The 23,834-nt window shown below is 38.5% G+C and overlaps 1 protein-coding gene across 3 annotated transcripts in view; it reads right to left on the reverse strand.

Annotated features, from left to right (window-relative positions):
- Positions 1-21,474, reverse strand: part of dacha (dachshund a) — a 147,950-nt gene extending 126,476 nt beyond the window's left edge. For 2 of the 3 annotated variants that reach the window (XM_058759064.1, XM_058759063.1), the window contains exon 1: positions 20,789-21,473. In XM_058759064.1, coding sequence (XP_058615047.1) covers positions 20,789-21,288 — 500 coding nt within the window. In that variant the 5' untranslated portion in view covers positions 21,289-21,473. Of the gene's footprint in view, positions 1-20,788 lie in introns of all 3 variants that reach the window. The other variant, XM_058759065.1, reaches the window with a different exon arrangement.
- Positions 21,475-23,834: the final 2,360 nt, after the last annotated feature.

The following is a 23,834-nucleotide window of genomic DNA, read 5'->3' on the forward strand; positions in this document are numbered from 1 at the left end:
CACTCAAATTTCCTTTAGAAAATAAACAAATCTAATTGTTTATTGAACTTTATTATTATTAATGAACGTAATTACTTACTGAACATTGGTGTACTTTATCATATTGCTTCTGCTGCTTTGCTTTTTGCCTAAAACACTCCTTAACCGTGGTAAAACTCACTGTCACTCACATCCTCTTACTCTATCAATAGTTTATGCAACTTTACAGTGCGGAGCTGGACCGGTAATTAAATTTTAAGCTTGTGACAATGTACTGACTTTATAATGACATCATTTCACGTTAATATTTAAGCGTAGCTTTGTGGTAAATGCGAACATACTCGTTGTCGTAACCTTATAATAATCAATTTACCAAACACAAACTGTAATCTGCTTGGCAACTGCCCTCACTGAGCGACTTTATTTGAAAGCCGAATCTTTCTGAACTCATCTCGAGGTGACGTGAAAACTTTCTGCACACCCCTAAAATAATTCATGAGCACTTTGTGAGTGACAAGCTCACAATGCTCTATAGGAAATTAATCTCATAACTTGTTCAGCGTTTTGACAACGCTGTTGCCTAACAGCTCAGATTAAGGGAGACACCATCCAATTATGTGTCAGTGTTAGCAGGCAAATAATAGCACTCATCATTTTGAGAACTATTGTTGAGGAAGAAATGCCGAACAATGCTAAGGACTACATTTTGGACGGAAACGGCACTGAAGCGAGAGGCTCTTGACAGGAGAGGCGTGAAACTGCTACATCTGTGACAGGAATTTTGCCGAAGTTCTTTTAACGGTAGCGTTCGCATTTTGCTTCGTCGAGAACAATTGTAGCCCACGGACCGTAGAGGTACGGTAATCAAACAGTACCGACTTTCTCTTTTTCTTCCCAGTCTCGGAACGGTGGGCGGAGCGACTACCTGCCAGTCAGTCGACGGAGAATGCGTATCGCGGCCTGACGTTATAATTAAACTATCCTGTAAGACATTCACAGACCTGCTGACAAGCACGTTCGCATTATGACAAAGTGGTCAGATGTTTGAGACTTATTCGTAAAGCTGCTATTAGGGAGGACCTGACAAGTCGAGCGAGGAACACACACACACACACACACACACACAAAAGCGCTTTGTGGGCGTACTGGGCGGCATAAGCTTGCTGTGGCATGAAATATTTCAATGCTGCGTTAAAAAGTTGAAAACAGGCTTCAAATTTTTTGACTTCATGTATTGTCTGTTAAGTATGTTTAAATTACAGTGGTTTAAAATTGTAACTTTAATAGACGTAAATAGGAATAATAACAAAAGTTAATCCCAAACTACTGTACCACTTCACACAGTTTTTCGCATTCTGTTAAATTCTCATTATTCTAACTCTTACGATTCATCATCCTATAACCAACTTTATCATCCATCAAAAACTACATTTGCATTTTAGTGCTCCGGGCCCCTGGCTACAGAGTCCATCTCTTACACACTGTCCCCCTGAGGCCCCCTCGGGCCCCTCCGGCCTGGCGACAGCGGAAGAAATGAGGGAAAAGAAGATTCTATTACAGATGACAAAAGAGCAAAGACCCAACCTCCGGTGAGCTCTATTATTTAACATACATTATAACCCAGATCCTGATTTGTCAAAGAAGACGGAAGATATTTGCGACTGCTTGGAGCGGTGACCTGAAAAATGTACGTTTGGACATGCAGAAAACTTTTGGTGTTTGTTCACTTTGAGTTCTTCCTCAAAGTTGAGCTTAGAAAATGTACAACTCAATTTCTGCACTATAAAAAAAATGTTGTGATGAATATATAAAATAAACTACAAACAAATAATATATATATATATATATATATATATACACACTATTTAGATGCAGTGACTAAAAGTTTTCACTATTTTAATCACTTTTACAGATAGTTTCTCAAGTCACACTGCCATTGCCACAGTTGCATTCTGCTTTCTATTTTTCTATATTGTCTATTTCCAGCACGTGCCCTCTATTTAGAGTCTAAATTGGTGTGAGGCCATTAAAACTTCATGCATGGTTATTGTAAATAACTAGCAAATTGTTTAAACCGTTCTCACTGCAGTTACATCCCTGACGAAAATGAACCATGGTTTTATTGTAGTAAATGTGCAGAAACCATGTTCAAATGACCACTTGTAAAACAAATACCATGGTTAAGCTATGGTTAGAGTAGCAAAAACATGGTTAATTTGTGGTTACCTATATACAGTTAATACTGTATTAACCCTGTTTTTTTGGTTTTATCTGTAGTAAAACCATGGTCAATTGTCGTCTGTCTATTGCACAGTAACAGCAACTTTCCAATAACGGTTCAAGACCACACACCTGCACATGCATGCCATGCACAGACACAATCACAGTCTGCTTTAAAAAAACAAAAAGGAAGCATTAAATGGTCATTTTCCTGTACATGCCCTCGGTACAGTTTAATGAATATGAGGTTATAAAAAATGGCTTGCATATTAAGCGTAAATTAAAAAGTTATTAAAAAGCACAATGCTAATTAAAACTGTTTTACAATCTCAGAAAAAAAAGGTGCAAAAGCTGTCACTCGGGTGGTACTGTACCTTTTAGGTACCAATGTGTACACTTTAAGTACTAATATGTACCTTTAAGGTCCCAATATGGATCTTTTAGGTACAAAGATGTACCTTTTGAAAAGGTTCCTCCCCAGTGACAGCTTTTGAACCCTTTTTTCTGAGAGTGTAGGTAGAGTATTGTATGTCACTCACTCACACTGCAGGACATGCCAACTGTGCCAATGCAGCTTGAACTTCTCTTCTCAATATCACAAAGAAAAAAGCAACTCACAAAACATACCAAACGGTAATAACAGTTCAAGACCAACAACCACACATGCGTGAACACAGTCGTATTCTGCTTTCGGTTTTGCAAAAAGGAAGCATTAAACGGTCAATTTCCTGTACGTGACCATCTCCCCTTCTACCTTCACATATCTGACCACTCCCTGAACTGTGACCATAGGGCAGAGAGGAAAAGAGAAAGGAGATAGATAGCACACCAGTGAGAAAGAGAGAGAGAGTTACTGCGGCTCTTTCAAAGGTGAACTCTATCTGTGCTGCTGCTATAGTGAGCAGAGGCGGGTAATAAAGAATGCCGGGCCTGACAAGGAAGGTCTGGGCGCAGGTGTTAAATCAGGCAGTGCGGAGGGCAGCCGTATGCGCAGGCTGATTTATGGGCCCTTCCAACCCGTGTGTTTTAAACGTGACCTTGCGTATACACTAACCCTGACCCGCTTCTTCACCGGCCCATTTTACCATGCGCTTCTGCTCAAATACACACGCTTTCATTCCCATGCAATGCTGTGCATAGGGATGTGTCAGTGTGTGATGCCACGTATATGTATATGTTTATGACTCTGGTGTCCTTCAGATGCTGAGGTGCTGGAGTTGGACGAGAAGGTGTGAGATGAACACAACATGTCTTCATGCATTAGCTCTGAAGATCTGATTCATATATTGCTTGATGCATCTCAGAGTGTTTGTGATGTGCTGAAAAAATGTGTATGTGCAAGACATTTTAGACTGATTCAAATTAACTTTATGAATCACTGGATGTTTGCAAAATGCAGTAAAAAATGTGTGTGGATTCATGTTATATGATGTTAGATGATTCACATGACTTCATGCATCTCAAACTTATGTATTTCAGTAAGATATTTCGGACTGATTCATAGTACTTGATGCATCGCTGAGTGTTTGTGACATGCTGATAAATGCGTGTTGCTGGAAGACATTTCAGACTGATTCACAGTACTTTATGAATCACCAGATGTTTGTGACATTCAATAAAAATGTGCATGCAATGATGCATGCAAGACATTTCAGAATATTTCACATTGCATCTGTGCATGATTGTGATGTACTGAAAAAATGTAAGCACAAGACATTTTAGACTGATTCACATTACTTCTTGTATCACTGGATTTTTGCAACATGCAGTATAAAAAATGCATGTGTCTGCATTAATTTCAGATGATTCACATTACTTGATTACTCTGGGTGTTTGTGATGTGCTGCAAAAAACGGGTATGTGTAAGACAATTCAGACCGATGTATGTCACTTGATGCATATCTAAGTTTTTGTGACATGCTGAAACATGCATGTTTGTGTACATTTCAATGCAATTTTGAAAAACCAAAAAAGTCTGTGCATGCATAAGACTTTTCTGGCAGATTCACATTAGTTGATGCATCTCTGGGTGTTTATGACATGCTGAGAAATGCAAGTACACATTTCATACAATTCAAACTGATTCATATTACTTGAAGCATCTCTGGGTGTTTGCAAAATGCTGGAAAAAAATGTGTTTATCCACAAGTCATTACATGCAGATTCACATTAGTTAATGTATCTCTGGGTGTACGTGACCTGCTAAAAAAATGCATCTTTGCATAAGACAGTTTAAAGCGATTTAGTTGATGCATCTCTGGGGGTTGGTGACATGGAGAATAATTCGCATTTGTTAATGCTTCTTTGGCCATTCAACAAGCTGAAAAAAAATTGTAGATGCATAAAGCATTTTGAACTGATTAACATTACTTGACGCATCTCGGAATGTTTAGGATGCAGTGAAAAATGCATGCATGCATGTAAGAGAGTGTTTTTGCAGCAAGCTTGCGTAGTCTGATGTCTCCCACATTGCTGACTTGGACACAGAGATAACCGTTTGTACGCCAGATCAGATAAAGTTAACACCAGATAACTCCACTTCATATGTTTCGCCGTACAGCTGTACCAAACGCATCAGTCCTCTTTTAGAGTTATTAAACTCTGAGCTGTGTCTATTCAGAGAGCTCTCCTCGTCCAAACGGCTCGACACACTCTGAATATCAAAGAGGCACCGTACACCCTGCGCAGGGGCGACTGAAGGAAACTTTGAGGGGAAAATTAATGAGCTGAAATGGTTACGAGAGATATTAGCACGGCCGTGCGAGCATCCCGGGATACGCATTTGCCAAAAACGCACACACTCACACACTCACACTTTCCCACTTTCCCATGTGTAGCCAGTGTGTGTTATGAGCTGCACGGGGCTCGTAAAAGGTGGATCGTGCCTGCGGTTGGGTTTTGGGCTGGGTTTTACAGCAGGTAAGGGTGTGCGAACAGCCCTCCTCTGACTCGCAGTCTGTGCCCATGCCAGCATGCCTGGTGCCAGTCTGGCAAATCACTGGCGTTGAGGGTACTTCTTTCTGCAGAGTGGTAAATTTATAAAACATACACTCACAGCATGCAGAATTGAAGGACTCGTATATAGTAATCCACAAACAACATCCAAATATGCTGATTTAAAAAAAAAGGCTTCATACTCTTTCACCAAAATAAAATTACTTGTTCTGCCTCTCAAAAGACATTCCTTTTCCACTGAGGTCACTTCAATGTTCACTTAATAGCAATAAGCTATTTAGATATTGTTTTAGCAAAATTGTCTTTCAGGTTTGACTCCATTTCATTATGAAATGCCAAATTTTCACAATCCAAAAAGTCTTGTCCTGCCAATTTCTTGTCGAGTATCCTGTTTCACAATATGGAAGTACATTATGGAAGTATAATGGCTTGTAAATGTTGACTTTAAATGTAAATTCCATATTACTAGAAAAAAAAAAGTTTGCTTCCAAATAGGTTTCCTAAACACTCCAACCACGCCTTTTGTAGTACCACCATAAACTCCTGCCATTGGTTGAGCCAGAAGTTCACATGTTATGCTATTCCAACAAACAGAGAAATATTTTAAAACAGCTCCAATACACCGGCATGGAAGCTTCTAGTTATCCTGAAGACCTTGATTTAGCTGGTTCAGGTGTTTATAACTAAGAGCTGGAGCTAAACTCTGCAGGTCAGTGGCCTTCCAGGAAAAGGTTGGACACCCCCGTTTAGACCCTTTAGAAAGCTGACCCGAACTTGACATTTTAAAGTCATGACTCAAAATCATGTTTTTCTTGCTACTGTGTTTTTATGAATTCTTATCTGCAGAGAGATATTTCACATGATAAGGCTGCATAGTGAAAGCAGTATGTACATTGCATAATGTATGAAATGTATTGCACAGTGAATTTACTGATACTGGCTTTGCAAACAATAATAATACATTTAAATGAATCAAACATATTTCAAAAATCAAGTTAAAGCAAGCAAAAAGCATGCAATAGATTTTTGCCAACTGTCTTGGCCTATCCCATGACGTCACAATTGAATACATCCAATTCCAGCGTTTTTTGTTCAGGCCAAATGAGGAGAGATGGTGTGTCATAAACACTAATGATGATGCAATTCAATCATGAGTCATTTATTGATTGAACTGATGGATTTATATGTGGCTGATGGGCATCCAATCAATGGACCTGGGGCTCTTCTTAAATGGATGGAGGTTAACACAGCCCTATTACCTGCCGCTTGATTCCAGTGTGTTTTTATTACATGCAAAGCCATCATTCAAGCACATACGCGTCTGGAGATACATTCCCTCGATGCTCTCTCACACGCACACACACCATTATCACCTTTAACATTCCTAACCACACATCACACCAGCTGCGTCGTCCCAATGACAGTATCAGCCCGAGCTTTCAACAGCTCCGCCAGCAAATAATTAAAGACCATTATTTACCTTCCGCGAGATGAACAGCTATCTCGCGCCTTTCCGTATTCCACCTTTCCTCCCCCACTTTCTCTCTCATTCTCTTTCTCTCTTATTCCGGTCTCCCCCCGCAGTGACACGTTCATGTCAGCGCCAATAAATCATCCCAATTTGTTCCTTCTCCGCCAACATGAGCTTTAATCTTCATTTACGACTTACAAAAAAGGTCTGTTTGTCTGAATCCTCTGATAAAACACTTAAGTAACATGTTTTTTCTAGCGATTGTCATTTGGATGTACCGCATATATTTTTCAGCCAAATGTGGAATATGATAAGAGAATAAAGTGTGAACAGTATGCAGGGGACAGATGTCAAAACGTGGTGAATACAAAGTGGGGTGTTATTGTAACACATTCGAACAGAAAATTAAGCTCAATTCATGGACTTCTCGGTTAAAATACATTTAGAGAATACACAGGCCATCAAAATCAGATAAACAGCTGTCATTACTGTACATTTGAACTTACTTATGAAGTATGATTGTTAATGGCTGACTACAGACCCCAAACCCATTCCACTGGCTAAAGCAGCTTTCATTGGAAATTATCAATCATTTTATTAGTAAATATGTAAATCAATGTATTTTCAATTTCATATCACATTATATTACAAAAGCTGAAGCCTTTGTGTTTTCAGTTAGCCTTCAGTTAACAAGCTAACATCTCCTACTTGTGTAACATGAGTTATTTGGTTAAAAAAGCTGTTCTGATTGAACATTTGAAGGGGGTAAAATCTTGCACAATAACAGAAGGCATGAACCAATAATAGCTTAACTTGATCGTTTGTTGCTTCAGTTATATCATGTTGTCATATATAATGTAAATAACACTTTCATGGTTAAGATGAGCGGTTCCAATCAGGCAATGAACAGGACACTCAAAACAAGTTCTTTCAGTCGACGGAAATGCTTTGATGTCTAAATGAACACTAATTGCTGGAATATTGTGCCAGCAGAAACAAAAATTGAGAAACTGGCTATTGCTAGATTTTGGAAATGTCCAAATATCGGTCCGATTAATCGGTCTGGGTGATCTGTCAGTCGCTGAAGATCGTAGAGCCAGAGGCCAAAGGTCAAGTGAACTGGTGCTCACCAATTTCCCAATCTTGTTCCCTCCACATCCTGTACTTCCCTCTGGCTACTACTATGCACAAAAAAAGACAAAACCATCAACGTTTAAAATAAAAACAAAAACAAAAACAATAAAACCATCCTAGATGCCAACTTGGTTCAAAGTTTTGTCTACATACTTTTTAAGTAGAATCGTCTAAAACTTTAGCCTTGCTTGGTGCCTTTTGCTACCACAGAGGCATTTTTGTTCAGTTCCCCGGTGTTCCCACTGGTCCCATGTTGGTGTGCGGTGGAGGGGAGCGTATGTGTCTCAATCATGGCTCAATTACAGCCTTCTTGCTTCAGTATGAGAGATCTGTTATGAATACACAACCGCCGCCACCAATCACCATAACCACTGCTCTCATTACCATCCCTTTAACCGGAGCGATTATTACCCTTTTATTAATGGAGAGAGAGAGAGAGAGAGAGCCGAGAGGGAGATTGGAGAGAGAGAAAGGAGATACAGCGGCGCGCAGTAAACGAGTGTCAGGTTCGGTGCACGCACTGAAAAATTAAACCAATTAGGAGTGCCGTTTGGAGCCCCTCCGTTCGCATTCCTCTCCGAGCCACTGAACAGCTCCGAGGAAAGAGAGACAGAGGGAGAGAGAGATAGAGGGAGGAAAAGAAAGAGCTCGGCACTCTATTCTGTCATGCTCGGTGAAGAGCGGAGAAGAGCGGGAGCGAGAGAGCAAACGCTGCCGCTGAGAGGCGGATTAAAAGCAATCTATATCCACATAAATCATTGATTAAATGAATCATGAAATTAATATGTAAATTGTGTGTTTAACCTCTATTTATATACCACTGTCTGTCATCGTAGCGTAAATCTAAAACTAATTGCGATTTCTCAGCGAGCCTGGGAAACTGCAAGAGAGAGACAAGGAGTGGAAAGAGGGAGGGAGAGAGAGAGGTAAAAGTCTGACATATTTATTAACTAAACGTTCAACTACATCAACTTACTCATTAACAGCAGTATTAAGGGAGAGTGGTGAGAAAACCACACTGTTTGTGCTGCATCAGCACTCTGAGCGTAACTAACGTAAGAGGGATGCTTTCGGCCCAGAAAGACGACAGTATATTGAGGGGAAAAAAGCAATTTATGGTTGTCTGACAACTACAAGAGCCAATTATATGAATGCTGTATAATCCATACAATGTGTACCTAAATGTATAACTCTGATAAAGGGCTGCAACAAACAACTCGTTTGATAATCAGGTTGCCAATTTTCAGTTCGATTAATCAATTAGTACAAAAAAAGTTCAAAAGCATTTACTAAAAAGTGTGTTATCTCACATCTGGTCTAGTGTTATCCTAAAAACAATGTGCAACTAGCACTGCAATTAACAACTATTTTGATAATCACTCTTGAGTACTTGTTAGATTAATCGATTAAAAGGGTTAAAAAAAAAACATCATTTTATTTTAAGCAATTTAATGAAAAGCGTGCAGTTTTCTACATATGGTCCAACATGTCTTTCAACAAGTTATACAACTAATATCTCATTGATTAGGCCTAATCTGCCGATTATTTTCAGATTAATCCATTTTTAAAAATCTGCATTTAATCAGAATACATTATTACAATATTACTATTTGAAACGGATTAATTTCATTTATATAATCTAGAATTTACAATAATTGATTGATTAATATGAATGAATAAATATTAGTCAATTACTCAATTATTCTACTAAACAAAAGCAAATGTTTAATTTTTAACGAGTGCAACAGCTTATTCTTATTAATCTGTTGGATTAAAAAAACAGTAACAAATCAACTGAAGATTATTTAACATATAATATGTAGGCTATAAAGTGCATGCAAAAACATATTTGACATACAATGAGCACAGACCCAACTAATCAGTCACAACATCTTGTCCACTATTTTCATCATCGATTTATATTGATCTCATTGATTAACTGTTGCAGTTTGATATATATCTCATGAACACCTGACAGGATCTTAAACGGGGGCTAAAACACAATAGCAAGAAAAGCTCCAAAATACTGCAGATACGCTAACGTTGATATATATATTATGTAAGTATCAAAGCTGACTGATACCTGCATATGTGTGTATGTCTGACAGACACATTGTTTAGGGGTCCCATCGGCTGTTCTAGAGGTGGTAGTGCTGTGTGTGTGTGTGTGTGGGTGGGTGGGTGATATAGGTGAGGTGGAGTGATGGGATCGGAGGCCCTTCCTGCCCCGGCTGACATAAACCACACTCTGGACAGTCCAGCAGGCCACAGAGGACCCTGATTTATAGTCAGGCGAAAGCCAGGACAGCCGTGGTGATCTTTCAATAAAACATCAAAAAAAGCTCTGACCCATCCATTACCCACAAGCCCCTGTGGAACAGACGGGTCAGGTGTGCCTGCCATCCCTCACACTGCAATCTCACACTGAGGCACCATGGGAAAAGCCAGGAAGAGTGTGTGTACTGTTGAATTACAGCACAGTGAAAAAGATACTACTATTAGATTCTGTTCAATTACAGCTACTCTGATCGTAAACTTTGGCACTGTTTTAACTATACTTGATCAAATTGCTACTGTAATAAACTATAAAGCAAATGTCACTTTTTTCCTAAGTTGGGTCTGTGCTCATGTATTATAAAGTTTTATCTGAAACTTTTCTACTCTCATTGGACGTTGTTCATCAAACACAAGCAGAACAAATTTGTATGTCATTTGTTTCATTTGTATATTATCCAATTCGAGTGAATGTGACAATGGTTTTACTAATGATTTACACCAAAATTCATTATTTTTTATGTTTAATGAATTAGCCCCAATGTATAGCACACATTTACTCCTTTTTAATAACCAGTATTTTTTTAAGTGATTTATCAAACAAATAATTGTCAGATAAATTGATCATTAAAATTGCATGAGACTGTTCATTAAAGTATTAATATATAGTATGTTCCAAATTTAATTATATAATAAATCATATTTCTTTTTTAGCAGAACTTATATTTTCTGACTTCCATTTATTATAATATAAATTAATTAAAACAGGAGTTTTCAAACTAGGGTCCAGTGACCCCCAGGGGACTGCGAGGGTGTACAAGTAGAGGGAAAAACTTGAAAGAAAACACAAATATTATACAAGACTGAGTTAACCTTAAATATGTTTAATACAATACATATAGCCTACCTTTTTTCTCACAATAAAAATAAATGGGTCTTTATGCATAAAACTATGTGGGGTCCTTAGCATCAAAAATCCCTGAAATATATATTAATATATTTTATATACTGTATATATTTGCAATGTACTGATGACATTGTCTTGCATCAAATTTTTCAAATAGGCCAAAAGTTAGAAAAGATCCAGAGACAAAGTCAGAGACAGGAAGGTGGAAGACAGTGTATCCTACATTTGACAAGAATGCAGCGCAAGACGAGCCCACACACTTTACCTTTACTCGCTCTCTCACACACACACACACTCGGAGGTAGTTTTTGATATGTTATCTGATACATGCACTAAACTGAAGGCAGATCATTGTCAGTGTGTCTTCAAAAGAAAGCAATAAAGCGTTGTGCATGCTCTCCCCCTTGTTTCCCTAATTCACTTCATTTCATTTTAACTATCCGTAACAATCTGGCGAGACATTACCCTGTAATGAAACCACACAGGGCCTGATTGTTTTCATCAGAGAAACCCCCACCCCTCCCATCTCACATACACACACAAATGACACCCATTGCTACTGACAGACACAATATTTACACGGTTTCAGACATACACACACATGCACAACATCAGCCCACCCATCCATAAATACAAATACACACACTGACCACGCATTGCTTTGTAGGAAAAGAACCATCCCGATGGATGAAAGCTGCTGATGATAGTGTGTGTAACTAATTCAATTTGTTTTATGAATTCAAAAAGAGCAAAATCTTTTTTTTTTACTAATCTACGGGATTGTAAAAGTTGTTATTATTAGGGTGTGTGTGGGCGTGGTCTTTAGCCCTCTCTGATTGGATGAAGTGTCTCTATAAGGCATTTTTAAGACGCGGCCATCATAATGGTGAATAAACAAGCATATAACCTGCTTTGTGGTGTGGTTCCAATTTACAGTCTGTGCACATGCTTAACATGTTTCCAATCAGGCCTAGGGCCGCTATTAACGGGAACTATCTTCATACTTATGAGGGCACGGGAAAAAAACATGAGGATGGAAAACACATAAAAGCAGCTGTTATTGAGCATTCGCATTTAGGACTGTTTGAATCTCTTTCAAACTAACAAATGAAGTGCAATGCAAACCGGAGCACGGTGAATATTTTTGTTGACAATTTGAAGATTGCTCATATATTTTAACTTAAGTTAAATTGTCATTATTAAAAGTATTAGGAGTGGCAGTATGATTGAAATCTTACATTTTGTTAATGAGTAATTTTATATCGCAGTAATATTTCACTATAGCTATTTTTGGGTTTTTTCAGTAACTGAGTGAAATGTTAAAAATATATATATATATATATATTATATATTATTTAAAAGCAAATTAAGTCTTGATATCAGCGTATATCTATATATGTGTGTGTGTGTGTGTGTGTTTTATTAATTTGTATACTTCTGTTATTTTTGTATACTTCTGTTTTTTGTTTTTTTTTATCAAAAAAGCTGATCAATATTTCCCAGATGAAAATATACTGAAGGCAATTTACTGTAGGCCAAAGGAATCTCAAAGACAGTGCAGAGGATGACAGGAGACATGTAGCATGTTACAGGTGGAGGTCACATGATCAGAATACTTATAAAACATTTGGCAACTGCGTTCCATCATAAGGTGCTCATACCCTCTGCTTTAGTCTGAAATGATTGCATTTTTGGTAATATGATCTTTTCTATGTGTATGATGTGAATAGTGCAGCGCTCCTGGGTGGATTTTTAAAGTTTTATAGGCTTATTCTGCAGACTTCCGGATGGTGGTGCGCAGAAGGGTGTGTGTGGGGGGGTGGTAATTGGAGCTGGGCTGCCCGGGGCAGATAGAGACAGAATGAATCCCTTACAGATCCGACGAGAGCACCAAACCGGCCATGATGTCACCACATACCCAGGGCTTTTCTTGATTTAACCCAGGCACAGAAAGAGACTCGCATACATACAAACACTCACCCACACCCTCCTTGACCCTATCCCTCCTTGCATTCCACCTTGCTTTCATCTTCACTTCTTCTTTTAATAATCCAGAGCAAGCAGATGTTTCTACGTTTGACTGCAGCATGAATGTACCTTCATTTTGTCAAAGCATTTAGTGAAATCATTCATTAATATGGTGATTCGGTTTTGAATTTTGACAACATAATTTAGCGTTTCCAATCTATACTTTATTAATTATATTAATTATTAAATTAATATTCCATTACATTTCTATAAAACTTCAAGTGCATGGCATTTCTCATGAATAAATATTTTCTACATTTTTAAAATAACATTTTAATGTATGGTTTGTTATATATTTAATACACTACAGAGAGGTATGAAACAACTTATACTTTAATAATTATATAAAATGATATACATTTTTAAATAATATTTTAATGTATTGTTATAGATTAAATACGCTATAGAGAAAGAGAGAGTGAGAGAAAAAAGTACACTTTAATAATTACAATAATTATTAAATTAATATTCCAAAATAATTCAAATAATTCAACTTTTAAAAAATGATTTCATAATTAATATTTACTGGTGATTTGTTTTTTTCATTTGCAATAATAGATGGACAGTACATATGAAGTGTAACAGATGGACACAAAAATTCATAGAGACACTTTTGTTGCATAAAGTGCAAAACAGATTTGTTTGATGCTTCCGAGACTGTTACTGTTATTCTCACAATTTCTACAAAACCTCATGTATGTTAACATGTGGAACAGTGGAATTTAAACCGGCGGAATTCCACAACATCCATATTCAATACATCACACTCGACGTTTAAGGCCTTTCAAAACTAGGGTCATTTTAAGCCTGAGCTCGTCATTTCCAAGCAAGCCTCCCTTGAGGTCATTAACACGACTGAGAAAAAGTTGAACGGCATTGTGCTCTTCAGGTGAACCCATCTGCCCAAGCCAGACAGAGGGGGGTAATGCGGGCGAATTATGGCCTCCAGATGTGAGAGACAACTGTAAACACTCTTCTGAGCGGGGCAAAGCACGACTTTGTCATTTCCTCAGATCTTCACATCTTTCAAGTGCTTCAAAACGGGATTCCGAGAGTCAGAGCGTTTTCAGACAGTGTCAAACGCTCACTTGAGCTCGCCTGTCATTACCCTAACCTCTCCGTTCTGGCGCGCCAAACGCTTTGTGCGAGCGGATCAACAGCTGCTAGCTCGCAGGAACGGGGAAGTGCAGCGGAACATGTCATGAAATATTAATCGGCATAATTGGGATGCTAGTTAGCGCTTCTTTGACCAGCTTTAGTCCCCTCCAGCGCAGTGCGGCGCGGCTACCGCTTAGTGTCAAGCTAAACTATTAAAGTGGCAGAAAAAATGATGAACTCTTGAAAATGGATTAGATGGGGCTTATGTTTCAGGGCCTTTAAAATACTCACTAAAACGCTCTAATCGTCTTCTCGCCGCCAACGACAGACAATGGGGGGGAAGAAAACACCAGCTCTTCCGGTACAAACTACTTTGCCGATTTCAGTGTCACATTCAATTTTCTGCTTCCTGCTTCTCCCCGGATCCCCATCCAAAAACAAGCATTTAAAACATCAGTCCTAATTAGATGATTAGTGCTTGGAAGGGCAGGAGATAAGTCATTTGCATAATTCAATCATAAGAGTTAGAGATACATATTTCGATGTTCGTTTGTACAATTATCTCCGCTGTCCTGGGGGCTGTGATACTAATGTGATTAAACAATACTCTTGCACGGGGCCTAGTGTCCTCCATTAAAGCACTGCTAGAGGCAAAGCAAAAATTAATTTTAGGAGACAATCAATTTTATTCTACATGACTGTAATAAATATAGCCCGGCTGCAGATGTGTCATTAAGCTCAGGAGGAGACTTTCCCAAAGTCAAAATGACACTAGTCTCTTTCTCTCCTGCTTTTTTTTTCTCCCGCCGTAACTGCGGGTCTGCGGACGGTGAGCGGAAAGTGTCATTTTTCCTCTTGTGAGATTCTTGACAGGCCATATCCATCTGTCTGTTTTAACCTCTTATATCTCTCTCCCACGTCGCTGCACATCAGCGAACACCTGCTATTCCTCATCCCCATCGAGACGGTGTATATTAAGAGCTAACTTCATAATTGCAGCTTCTAAATGCTCCTCAAACATCGTTTAATGATTGCGGATGTCAATATGTAATTTGTGCAGATTCACATACGTAGTGGCGTTCTTAATTTGTTTTCGTGATTTCCGCGCCTAGAAGATTCAAGTAGCGCCTTTCCATCACTAATTGACCACATGTGTCTTTGCTTTGCCTCTAATTCATTGGTTACGCATGGGACTAGTTATTAAAGCGCTGTGGCTTGGAACAGGCACCCGCCAACATTAATGAGAACTCACATGGCCACAAGTTGTTTTATAAGAGCCCGTCAGCAGTTAAGCGCTCTCACGTCTCAAACATGTTCGCAATAAGACAGAGATGGACAGAATAGCCGGTCTGTAAGACCATCTGCCAGCTTGCCTTTACAAAATACGTTCAACTACCTGTAAATAAAACTCTCTATCCTTTTATCTTACATGGTGGCCCAAACACTATATGGACTCTTAATCCCAAAAAAAGGAAGAATGCATTCAAATAAATGCCACTTAGTTTATATATGTATATATAGGCTATGAAGAACCTCTAGCATTTTGAAAATAAGGCATTTACTGATTACTGACTAATAACCTTTTCCTTGCCATTAAAGTGAAATTACTGAACCTAAACATTGAAGCCTGATAAAAATGCTCACTTAAAAGAAAAAATCTCAGACATAGTTTTTTGCATCAGAATCATATATATATATATATAGACACACACACATATACACATATATTATATATATTTTGCTTGTTTGTCTCTTTGTTAGATGATGTTGTGTTTGTTTGTTCAATTTAAAAATCAATATAAATAATAAAAAAGAAGGTTGTTAGGTTACAAATCATGACATACTGTTTAAAAGAGAAGACAAAATGCATGGCTTGAGTGTCCATATGGGGCCACTGGATATGAGATATGACAGCCGTTCACATACTAACATACAGATACACTGAAGCCCCTCTTGATGCTTCTAACTGTATTAATTCATAATTTACTGTGCAAAAAGGGTAAGGGAAAGAGTGAATCTGCAAAAAAAACAACCTCAGAAAAAGGTGGATGTATAATTAATGGCTGACATTAAGGTGTGCCGAAGGAAGAGGACAATCTGAGGAGATTTGATGAGACAGCGGGGTGTCTCGGGTGCCTCGGGCGAAGCCAAAGGCGCTGAGCCTCTGTCCATATGGACCGAGCGCGCACACGTGCACGCGCGACGAAACGGAGAGACCTGGAGGCTTGCTCGCGCGCACTCCTGACACGAGATGTGGAGACAATTGTGGTCCTTGTCCGTCATTGTGTCTTTGTTTTAAAGTTTCCGGTTTTACTTAGTGTTCACACTTTATGCGCGACTCAAAATCAGACCAAATCAATCATACGTGAGATACTAATTCAAACTAATCTACAGATTATGCTTCTTAAAGGTGTCAAATTGTGCATTTTAGGGAATCTTTGAAACGCCGCGCTTTGACGCGCGGTGTGATGGTAGCTCGCGCCTGGGGCAACGATGGGAATTAGACACATTTTAAATTAATGACTAAAAAAAGCAAATCGCTTCAAGAGACGAAAAAAAAATATGACAGGCTTTCGAACAAGTAATGCGTTTTATGATTTAACCTGACAATTCCAGCAACTCCTGCTAAAGTGCGATTGGCATGAATGCAAACAGGGATGTTGTTCTCATTTTTATGATGTTACTCGCATGAAGTAACTCCCTGGTCAGTGATGCAATAAATATTAGTGGACAAGAGCTTTCTGCACTTTTTTTATTTTTGGATGTTCTTGCACTTGGTGGAGAGGAAAAAAACAGTTAAACTAATCCAATCCACCTTTGCGAAGAGGCAGGAGAGCAAGCACAGATGTTCATCTCTAATGTAATTCCCATTCAATTTCCTAAGTGCAGTCCCCAAGTGCAAACTAGTTTAGTGTTATGTTTAGCTTGCAAATTTCGTTTTAATAAATAATGAATGCATTAAAAACCTGGAGATCAATTGCGAGCTGAGAAATCATAAAAAGCGAGCCGTAAGTGCCGCGTGCGTTTGCTGATTTGGACACTTTCTGTGTGTTTCAGTCTGGAAGTTTTAAAGAGCCCTTTGCATATTTTTGGGCTGTATCTGAAATACTAGTGAGCTCCCTACCTAGACAGCACATTCAGCTGCAGACTCGGAAAGCGCAGACTGCTGGGCGTTCATAAAGGACGCCTTCTTGCGTAATTCTGTATGATTAAAACCCAGAACCTACTCTTTTTCAAAACCGGTCTCGTTTTAAATAAATAAATAATTGTATGATTTCGGGCCCTAAAACGTGGACGAAACGAGCAGTAGCCTATAGTATAACAGTGTTGTCCTATTTTCCGATCGAATGATTCTTATGAGCCGGTTCTTTTTAGTGAATCAAAAACGTAGAGCGCAATCAGTGTAGTCCGATTCCTGAACGAATGACTCTTATGAGTCGGTTCGTTTTAGTGCCTCAAAACACAAAATGCAACCCAGGGGTATGACTTTAAATTATATTTTGTGAACGATGACTACTTATAAATGGGTCCTGCTGAATAAACTAATTTAGGTTACTAATTCTTCATGTCTGACTTCAAAAGGCCTAAAAGTTATGTTTCCAAAAAAAAAAAAAAAGGTTTCTTCCTTTTTATAAATTTTATTTATTTATTTATTTTTTTAAATGCTTTATTTAAAATATAGTTAACCTACAATCTTACATTTGTCACCCCTAAAAAGTTTTTAAATGGTCTTTTGCAATATCTGTTTTATATTATCTGTTCTGTGAAAGGTGATATGATCTGATTATTTGAGTGCTGAGGGCATTAAATGCAATAAAATGTGCATTTACTTTTTTCCAAATATTTACTCTTTAACAGTCTTCAAAGAATTGTGGAATAATGGAACTTTTAGGGAATCACTAAGAGGAAACAAAAACAATATGGTAAAAATCCCTAAGATTCCCACCCCTATCCATTTTGTTGGTCTATCTAAACATGCATGAGATGAATGCCTTTGGCCATTGCGTCGCACTCTAAGTGTTTGTAAAACGGCATGTCCTGTGACCTCTTTAATTCTGTCGCTCCCTGTCTGGCTGCTTTCAATAGGACAATCCGTCCTGTTTGAACACCCCTTAAGTAGGCAGCTCAGAATAAATTTTGAGACACACTCCTCACTTGCTTCGCCATGGCTGTCCCGTACAAACCGATGCAAAAGACACTCATTTGTCTCAGCTTAGCCCTTCTCCCAGTGAGCCTGTGCTGAAGGAGGAGAGGAGAGAGAGAGGGAGAGGAGGCGAGGGGCCAGCACGCACATTAGTTTCAGCCATCTGGTAGCGGGACGGTGGATGATGTTTAAATCTGACTATAAAAGCGATGCTTGCGAAGGTGAACTGTAAAGCAACGATGCCGAGGAGCAAATTCAATTTCAGGGGGGCCCATTGCTTGGGCAATTTCATTATCCGACCGTATGCTGCAATCTGACAGAAGAGTGAAAAGCGCAGCGTTCCGCACCTCATTCTCTTATTGTCCATTTTGCCTGGACTCAAAATTAAACAAAATAATGTTGTAAAACGGTCTCTCCCCCGCTCACTTTCTCCTCGCTCTCATTTCTAATTAGATGTGCACGGCAGATTGATTCAGAACTGCGCAAAGCCCAATAAAGTGACGGGGGATTCTTCTGGAGGTTGTGCTGGGGATGTTAAAAGGTTAATTACCGAACCTTGCCCAGAATGGCCATCTGGATATGCGCTCTCTCTCTCTCTCCCTCTCTCCCTAAAACACACATGCGTGCATCTCCACACACACATCCGCTGTGCAAAAGCGCACTTTAAGACCACGTTCCTGAACCTTCTTGCCCCGACCAATTTTCAATACCTGACCTTTTACCTGTGAGAAAGTAAGAAAATGGAAATAGAGAATTGAAAATACTAGACCTGATGCAAAGCACTTTCGTGGAGAGGAATACATAGAGTTACTGAAGTTAAGGTTACTAAAGGTTGTGAACTTTTGGGGACAGACTTCACTTCAAAAATATATATTTAATGTAATGTATAAATTGTATTTAATATTACGTAATATATGACACAATATTACATTTTTGTATAAATAACACAAATTATTTCAACATTAAGTGTCTTTTAAAAAGTCAAATCATTTTTATACACAGTGTTTTGACTGTTATTCCACTAAAAGCGAAGATGCTGCCGTTTTTATACTAACATATAATTACAGACTTTTTCCTTGGATGATAAAGGTCTTTAAAGGTGTACTGCTCCCTTGAGTCCCACCACACCAATCACACACACATAAGCTGATATTGCTGCAGGAGCCTGAGAACACTAATGCATCTGTCATGATAACAAGCTAAGAATAACATCTCTACACCGAACACAGCCACAGATCCAGGAGAGGTGATTCATTGATTTATGCAACATGGCCCAACACCTTATCCAAATGAGACGTGGGACATCATCCAGACAAATGGAGTATCAAACAAGAATTCCAGATCTGGCCCTGGATATTACAAGGGTTAAAAGTGCATAAATGATATTGATGTCTATTCACGTGAGCCTGACTCAGTGGAGCAAATAACAGAATAAAGTGAAATGCAACCGAAGTATGACCCCTAGTCCAAAGAGCTGTCATTGTATAAGCAAGAATAAAAGTGGGAAAAACATCAAATATAACTGTACTGAAAACCTTAATGTTTCTAAACACTAGTGTAGAATGATCAATAAAGTATAATGAGTCAATTTAGTCATTTAACAAATCAAAACGTATACCAATGAAGGCTATAAATCTAGTAGAGCCAAGAAAAGTTAACTTATAAAGATTATAAAGACAAAAAGTAAAAATACATGCTGATTTAAAAAAAAATCAATCTTTACCATCTTTGTTGTGCGGATTGTTTTATGACATCAGTTAAATAAATCTTGCAAGTTCAATTAGCAGAATTTCAGAATTGCTATTAAAATTTGCCTTCCAAACAGATTTTATTACAAGGCAGCTGGAATATTGAAATTTGCATTTTGTTTTTATATATATATATATATATATATATATATATATATATATATATATAAAAGTGTAAATGAATATCATAATATTTTTTTTAGCTTATGATTAAAATGACCATGTCTGCGCTGTAATAAAAGCTTGTATAAAGACAGTTACGTAAAAAGCAGATCAAGTGGTCAGCGAGAAAAATAAGATTCCGGACAAAGTTATTTGCTTGATTTTGGAGAAAGCTGTCATTCATTTCACGGTTTTATTAGCCTATTTTTGTTACTATTGTTTTTTCTCAGGACAATGATTGGATTCGAAACGGAAAAGAGGTCAAAACTGCAGGTGGTTTGGCAGAAAGAAAAACTGATTGCAACCAATTTTATACAAAAGTTTCATTTAGGACATTTTATGTGTTTTGACAAGTTCACAAACAGCACTTTATAATAACTTTTTTATAAGTAAATGAACTTAAAACATTATTAGTTTATATTAAAGGTAACTATCTTGTTTAGATCACGTGCGTTAAAATAGAAATGTCATAAACGTGTAATTCATATATTTCCATAAATATTCCTATTTACACACGCATGAAATCATTTTTATTTAAGTTATCATAAAGTGTTTGCAACTTTTCCAAGTAGCTACGACAACCCTGCTAGTTCTGAATGAACTTGAAAAGCACCTCATGTTCCAAAGCTGAGCGTAAATGTGAGATGCATATGCGATATAAGACTTGCCTGGCATTGGTGCAGTCGTTATAAAGCGCCTCGAAGTCTTTTCGGGTGATGAGTTTGCACCGGTTCACGCCCGGCTGAATGGCCCCAAGTCCGCGCAGGATCCGCACCTGCTCCACCGTGCACACCACCGGACATATATCCAGCCGCTTCAGCTTGGTGTAGACGGTGTGCAGCCCGCCGACCAGGTGCTTCAGGAACAGGTCGAACACCTGCGGGAGGCAGATGAGCTCCTGACCGTCCACGGTGAACGAGGCCACTTTCACCCCGTGCACCTCCACCATCTTACACTCGTTATTGTGGACACCGCCGGGCCCGTTCCCGTTAGTGCTGCCGCCGCCGCCGCCGCCGCCGGTGCCGGTGATGAAAGAGTTGATCATGCTGCTGGTCAGTCGCGGGGACTCGGCCGGGCTGGAGTACAGAGAGTCGGGACGGAACAGGCTGCTCGCGCCCCCGGGAGTGGAGGTCGGTGAAAGCACCGGAGGAGTTGCTGATACGGCCATAGTTTATGCGAAGTTTCCTCCTTTCCGTACTTTTGAGTCAAGCACACCTTTGCTGGCTCCTCGTACTGTTTCGCGGCTTTCACTCGGTGTTTCTCATGCGTCTCCGGTAGCGACTGCTGATAGTCGGTAATGTGCAACTACCTTCCTCGCGAGTGAGATGGATAGAAGTGTATCGCACTCAGCGATTCAATTAGCCTGCCCACTAAAGGCTGGAGTGACAGCCCTCTCAGCCAATAAGGAGCGTGATGGCACACGCCTTCAAATATTATTGGCCATCTGCCAGTGATGGGCGGGGACTTGTGTTCTCACTATCAAAAGCAAATACAACTTTTTAGACGGATGATAGGCTATATATATTTCATTCGTGTCTTTAGCTTGTACTGACTACCGCTGTTATTTTGGTTACACGTTTTCTTTCACAGCCTTTATACTAAATCAATTTAATGTTAAACATAAGAATAGTGCATAATGAAATTTGTGTAGCTTGGCTAGATTCCTGTCCGTTAAGCTTTATAAAATGTTTGTTAATAACGACTTCATGAAAGTTATTAAAATGATCATAATTACACTTCTATTATTGTGGTATTACAGGCCTATAACTGTGAGTGTCAGCGATGAAATTTGTAGTATTTAAGAATACTTCAGGCTACTTCTAGATTTTAATATTAACAAATATTAAATATGACAACTGTTCACAGTTACCAGTGACTACCCATTCCAGCTATACCTAATTAACACAGCATCACATAATTTTAAAATTGCAGTAGCCTACATCAGCAAGCACAATATTTTCTTTAAGTAGACCTGAAATATATGATGGAAAATATTATGCTTCATATTTTTGAACAAACTGATTTTTTAAAGGCCCCCGAACATCATTGCTATTATAACATGTAGGCTAACACATAAGGGTAAACTAAGGTGAACTAACTTTACTGTCTAAGCTTTGAGTAAGCACTTCTGTTGTTATATAACATTGCCTTTTAGGTAACTTATCTGGATTTTAAACATTTGGCCTAATTTGAAGTGGCATGTGAATCTCACTTAGAATTTCTAGTATATTATAATTGTTATTTGTCATGTTGCATTCTTGTACCATTCATCCATAAACCTGAGAGCAAAGATTATTTTTTGTATATGACTGTAAATGAACATCTGCTTATTTTTCAGTATCGTTTTGTTCAAACATCCCATGGTGTTTGTTTATTTTAATGTTTTTATTTTTATTTTTTTCTCTCTCTCTCTTAAACGTTTACAAATGAATTCACTGATATTAACAGAAGAAAAGACCCTCTGAAAAGATCTGGGTGGATTTCAATAAAGAACAGCGATCTGTAAGGTAAAAAAAAAATCTACAACATGTCTTAAAAATGTCAGTCTCTCTAATACAAATTTTTGACAGTAACACATCTGATTCACTTTTCTTTTTTTCAATACTTTATCTTTGCTCTCATTATGAACCACTTAGTGAAGCAAATGAGGACCTTTGTAAATGAGAATCTTTATACAGGTCAAAAAAAGTCGTTGTAAAATTAATGTAGGAATCATGCTTAACCTTTGAGCCCTTGCAACTTTTGTGGGAAGATTAATATTGTAATGAGTGCCTAAATGCCATGCAAATTTCTGCCAAGTACCTGCTGAAATTAAAAAGCTAGGTGGCAATCTAGAAAATTAGATACATATTTTACCTAGCTTTCAATCGCACCTCAACCCTTCGTCTTATATTTAATCTTAATGAATACCTGATTAACATACCTGGCCCTGCAGGCACACATGCACCACCCCCTCCACCCGCCCCTTCAGCACCGCCCCAATGCTCCGTATGCATATTCACGAATTATACACACATACGTAATGGAGCTACATACTTACACTGGCATATGTTAATAGCAGATTTAAACACTGGTCTCAGAATGTAAAGCTTCTATCCACATTTTAACAAAATATATATAGGAATACTGTTAAAGTAATTAATAGTATAAAATAAGAGAAGAGGGAAAAGACAAAGTAAGAAGGAGAGGAGTCATAATGAGAGGCACTGAGAGCTGGGAGAAGATGAATACTGGAAGAGAAGATACCAGACAAAACAAGACAAGAAAAGACCAGATGAGGCCAAGGGAGACAAATCAAGAAGAGATGTGAGACAAGACAAGAAGAGACAAACCTAGCCTAGAAGACAAGAGGAATGACAAGTTGAGCATAGAAAAGATGAAAATAAAATGATGACATTTTGACACAAGACGTATAGCAATGGACAGCGAAGAGACAAGGCGAGAGGAGAGGAGTCGTACAATGAGAGAAGACGATATAATTGAAGAGATAAAACAAGATGAGAGGAGCAGAGAGGAGATGAGACAAAACAAGAGAAAACAAGAAAAGAAAATACCAGCTGAGCATAGAAGAGACCAGATGAGATAAGGTAAGACTGTGTGAGGCAAGTTGAGAAGAGATGAGACAATAAAAGACACACTGAACATAAAAAGACAAGAAGAGAAGAGTTGAGCATAGAAGAGATGAGACGAGACAAAACAAGACAAGATGAGGCC

Source organism: Onychostoma macrolepis, chromosome 21 (genome assembly GCF_012432095.1).
Source record: "Onychostoma macrolepis isolate SWU-2019 chromosome 21, ASM1243209v1, whole genome shotgun sequence".
NCBI classification, from domain to species: Eukaryota; Metazoa; Chordata; class Actinopteri; order Cypriniformes; family Cyprinidae; genus Onychostoma; species Onychostoma macrolepis.